The 4,989-nt window shown below is 51.9% G+C and overlaps 1 protein-coding gene across 1 annotated transcript; it reads right to left on the reverse strand.

Moving 5' to 3' along the window:
• Positions 1–3,003: 3,003 nt before the first annotated feature.
• Positions 3,004–4,357, reverse strand: LOC123410974. The gene is made up of 2 exons (XM_045103894.1): positions 3,719–4,357; positions 3,004–3,630 (listed from the first exon to the last, which is right to left on the reverse strand). The coding sequence occupies exons 1-2, from the start codon at positions 4,321–4,323 to the stop codon at positions 3,522–3,524; spliced, it is 714 nt and encodes a 237-aa protein (XP_044959829.1). The 5' UTR covers positions 4,324–4,357; the 3' UTR covers positions 3,004–3,521.
• Between the last annotated feature and the right edge of the window lie 632 nt (positions 4,358–4,989).

Below are 4,989 nucleotides of genomic sequence, written 5' to 3' on the forward strand. Positions count from 1 at the left end.
TGCCAGTCAATTGAGCTTGATATTCCTGGAGGTGAAGGCGAGAAGACACTGGGAGAAATGGAGCTTGGTATCATCTTGTGGAAGAAGAAACACATCGTGTTTCCTAACGCGGCGCCAAGGCCACCGACTCCTCCAGGTACAAATGCACCACCTCCAACAATTACTGAATGTTGCACCACATGTAAGCCTATTTTTAATAGTTTTTTCACTTTCGTACAGAGAATGCACGACCTCCAAGTCCACCCCCCAACGCACCTCCAAGTCCACCCCACAACGAAGATTGGGAGCCCGAGGCCGAGAGTCCATCGCCCGTGCACTCCGGTGAGCCGACGGATGCGCCCACTACGGGTACGGCAAAGCAGAAGCTGCAGTTCAGAAGAAACGGGACTCCTCCCAAGAAGAGAGAAAGGAAACCCAAGAAAGTCAAGACTCCCCCGAAGTTACCAGGCCTGATGACTCCGGAGGAACTAGACGAGGCCGTGAAAGCCAAAAACAAAGCATGGTTCCAACGGTTTCCCCTGAAGCCCCCTCCAGACATCTGGAAGGAAACTCTGAAGAACATACCAAAGTGGAAAATTGAGCGCACCATCGACAACTTATATTATCCTGAACCGCCGCCACCGCCGCCCCTTTCAGACTATGAACGGTACATTGAAAAGATGCACACCGCACAAATGAAGCAGGCGGAGCAGACGAAATGCGGGAAACAAGTTCCCCAGCTCGGACAACAAGAAGCACAGTCAATTGCCCCGCTCAAGGTGTTATCTGACCAGGCTTCAATGTCCAGTCCACGCATGGGCGACGTAGGTTACGCTATTGCTGATGTGGTATATAAATATAAGCCCGAGCACCCTCTGGTCGAAAATCCTAGTGCTCTAACAACCCAACTATGGAATTTACATGTTTGGTACTTGGAGGCCGCAAGGAAAAAGAGAGACTGTATCATGGCGGCAGTTCAGGATCAACACTACTTCGGAGAGTACGGTGTGGAGGTTGGGTTCGATGATTTTTTTCCAGATGTACAATCAACGTGCCCTCGACAAAGCTATCGTCAGCTGCTACTGTTTGTAAGTGATTTATTTGTGTAATTTAATTATTTAGTTAAGCTCGCGTTCATTGCCCGTATAATTATCACTCACGAGACATTCTTTTTGTACTCTACTATGCAGAATGAAGATTCGTGAATGCAGGCTGGCAGGAATCTGGGACTTTGGGTTCATTGACCCGTATTCGTTTCATCAAGAGACAATAGAAAAGTTCAACAAGGATACACCGGATGGTTTGCTAAGGTTTTTGAAGCGACAAAGTACCAAAAAAGAAATACTTTGGCCCTACCGATTCAAGTGAGTGTTATCTTGTACACATTCCATTTTGCTTACCTGATGTTAAGTGTAATTGATGAGTATGCATGACTGCGTGTGTACACGTGCGCAGGTCCCACTTCATATTGTTCATCATTAGAATCGATCAAGGACAAGTTGAAGTCTGGGACCCGTTAACGTGGGACGCTGACACATGGAAGAGCGCGCGTCAGATGCTTCAAAGGTATATATATCGGCCTCTTTCGTTCATCGGCCTCTTTTTCGTTCATTTCCTGATATCAAGTAAGTAATAATTAACTCTTGTATTCATTTTTCTTTGTCGGCTAGGGTTTGGCAAATGTTCATCAAGGAAGAACCCGGTACATGGGCAGACAAGCTCCACTTTTAGATTAACAAAGTAAGTAGTACTACGTACCCTGGTTTCAATACCATTACCATTCTTTTGATTATTATTAATTTGACTTAATTATGTTCTCGTATATAGGGCGTCCCGCAACAACAACCGGGCACTGACTATTGTGGATACTACGTATGCGAGTACATTCACAGGATTATCAATGAGAAATCCCGTACTTCCAGAAATCTAGAGGTACGTAACCGGATCTTCACAACTTTATTTATGTTGCCATCAATTATGTTTAGTTTTGTTCATAACTTAATTGTTTTCATCTACTTCTTTTAAAGCTGCAACGAAAGCGGGCGATGCTCAGACCAATCCAACGTTGCAAGGCAGTTGCAGAGGAATTGGCAGGATTTCTCCTCACGCAAGTCATAGATGAAGGCGGAGAATTTTTCCATCCTATGAACCAATAGCCAGCTCCCTTCTCTATGCAAGTATACAGCTATAGGAAACGAACTTTAAATTATGTAATGATAATCGGTCGAGTACTTCGTGTTACATGTATATATGTACTTTTATTTGGTACATCAACATTTAACCGCAAACACGGAATCGAAAACACTTAACCGCAAACACGGAATCGGTGTTTCCGGATACGTGTTTCCGATTCCGTGTTCGTAAAAAACGGAACACGGACACACGGAATCGGAAACACGGAATCGGAAATACGGAATCGGAAAGACGTAAACGGAAATACGGAACCGGAAACACATAAACGGAAACCCTGAAAATACGGAACACGGAAACACCGAAATACGAAATCGGAAACCTGAAAAGAAAAGGAAAAAAAAAGAAAAAAAAAAGCATTAGGACCGGTTGGTGTTACCAACCGGTTCTAAAGGTCCTCCGCCTGCGCGCACTCTTCGACGCCCACGTGGAGGCCTTTAGCACCGGTTTGTAAGAGACCGGTGCTAAAGGGGGGGGCTTTAGTCCCGGATACGTAGCACCGGATGTATATCCGGGTCCAAAGGCCCTTACCAACCGGTTTTAATACCCCTTTCTCCACTAGTGTGATATAAAATTTCTATGGAAACCATTTGAATGCTCACTGCGTCCGCTAACATTTGTGACACATCACGCCGAATGACAGCACCCGCGCCCAAACTTGTTAACAGTAGATTATTTGTTTGCCACGACTTTGTGGTAACGTGCATGCTTGCCAGCTCGCATTTTCTACTTCTTCATGTCAATTTGCAGACCACGCATATAATGCCACTGCCATCGCAAGCTGTGCAAATGGGTGTTGAATTTCCGTCTGAAGATATGGCACAGATTGACATATATATATAAATAAACATGGCTTGATTATTGGATGGAAACAGCCTGATCGAAGCAAAGGTTATCCCGATCGGCATGTAATTACACATCAAGGGAATGGACTTAAGCTCAGCAGCATCAGCCGAGCAGTACAGCACATAACAAGCTCGCTCTATAGGTATTGTAACATCTGGTAGTGATTAGTACAAGAAAGGTTAATTTAAGCAGCAGCAGACCATTGCTGATAAAGCAGCAGCAAAGAACTTCAGTCGTAGAGCAGTAGTAGTAGTTATTCTTGATTGACGCCTCAGGTGGCCCGGCCGGATCTATTCAAATCCGTCGTCTCCTTCCTCGACTTGTTGGTTGTTGCCGGCAATGGCATGCGACGTCGATCTATCCCTGGAATGATCAGGCTGCCATTTCACACGGCCGAGGATGTCACCAGGCAGCCGCCATCCCGGCTCTCCTACGCACAGTACAGTGCGGTGCAGTATTGTACAGCAGACCGCCACCGCCGCGCCACCCCAGATCAACGGCCAGGGTCAGCAGGCCGGCACCAACGCCGGAGAGCAGGCCGCCGCCGTGCTCGCTTCTTCCTCGTCCTCGTCCTCGGCGTCCCACAGGAAGCTCGCGTACGATCCCAGCACGTAGCTGCAAGTAAACATCGCTAGTTAACAAAAGGTAATTCGATTGATCACACAGAACGGTAGTAGCAAAAATGGTGGGGGCGCGCTCATACCAGTCGTCGGGCGCGGCCTGGACGGCGCGCTCGAAGTATCCGGCGGCGCGGTCCTTGTCCTGGTTGGCCTCCCAGAGGACGCGGCCGTAGAGGCCGAGCAGGTCGGCGTCGCCGGGGCAGGCGAGCAGGGCGCGGCCGTAGTACTCCTCGGCGCCCGCCAGGTCGTGCTCCACCTCGTGCAGGTACTTGCCGTAGTTGCGCAGCAGCAGCGGGTTGCCCGGCTCCAGCCTCAGCACCCTGCGGTAGTGCTCCCCCATGCCGGCGCTCTGGCCGTTGCCGCCGGCGCCTCCGCCGCCCCCGCCGCGGCCGGAGCTGTTGTTGCCCTTGCCGGCGCCGGCGCCGTCGAAGCAGTCCTCCATCGGTGCGTCCTCCTCGTTGCGCGTCCGTGGACGGGGCGAGCGGAGGAGGACGGAGCCGGCGGAGCCTGGAGCCGCGGCGGGGACGACGGATCCGAGGAGGTCGGCGTCGGACCTGGCGCGGCGGAGCGGGAGGACGCGCGGCGCCGGGGAGAGGGTGGGCATGTGCGGGGACTTGGGGGCGCGGGAGGAGCGGCGGGGGCGGGGGACGAGGGAGAGGGAGCGCGTGAGGGACGAGGTGGCTTCCATGGTGCGGTGCCTGGCTGGAGTCGCGAGCTGGTGGCTCCGTTTTATAGAAGACGAGGAGGAGGGCGGTGGCGCGCGCGAGTGGGCAGGCAGGCGGGCGACGGCGAGATTGACGGCGTCAGGCACTGGATGGAGCGCGCGAAGGAAGAGAGGGGCACGTGAAGGTCGGAGGGCACGTGTAGGGGACGGCGGCGCGCGCGGATGGGCGGGCGCGTGTGTGCGCGAGTGTGGGGGCAACCCGCGGCGGACGCTGCTGGTTTCCTGCTGGCGCATGCGGGGTCGATCGATCGGTACATCATTTGGTGGCTTGGCTTGGATCGGCCGAGCTACTGGGCGCGATGCCCCCCCTCCGATCATGGGAGGAAACGAAGATCGACGGCCCGGAATGGCTGCGATTGCGGCGCCCATGTGTCGAAGTGTGAGCTCGAGCCGCCATCGGTTTCCGACCCGGCTGCACGGTGAAAAGTGACCCGTGCATGGGTGGCACGAGAGTCCAAGATAACAGCTGGCCATGCAACCCATGTAAGGCTGGTTGTAACGCGAGTATCATCATGCGTATGGTACTACCCTACGATACCACACCCGTAATGCATAGTATCATATGTTGATATCATAGGATAGTTTATTTAGTGTCATGCAAGACACATAGTAGCACATCATTTAATATAA

This window comes from Hordeum vulgare, chromosome 1H (assembly GCF_904849725.1).
Source record: "Hordeum vulgare subsp. vulgare chromosome 1H, MorexV3_pseudomolecules_assembly, whole genome shotgun sequence".
Classification (NCBI taxonomy): Eukaryota; Viridiplantae; Streptophyta; class Magnoliopsida; order Poales; family Poaceae; genus Hordeum; species Hordeum vulgare.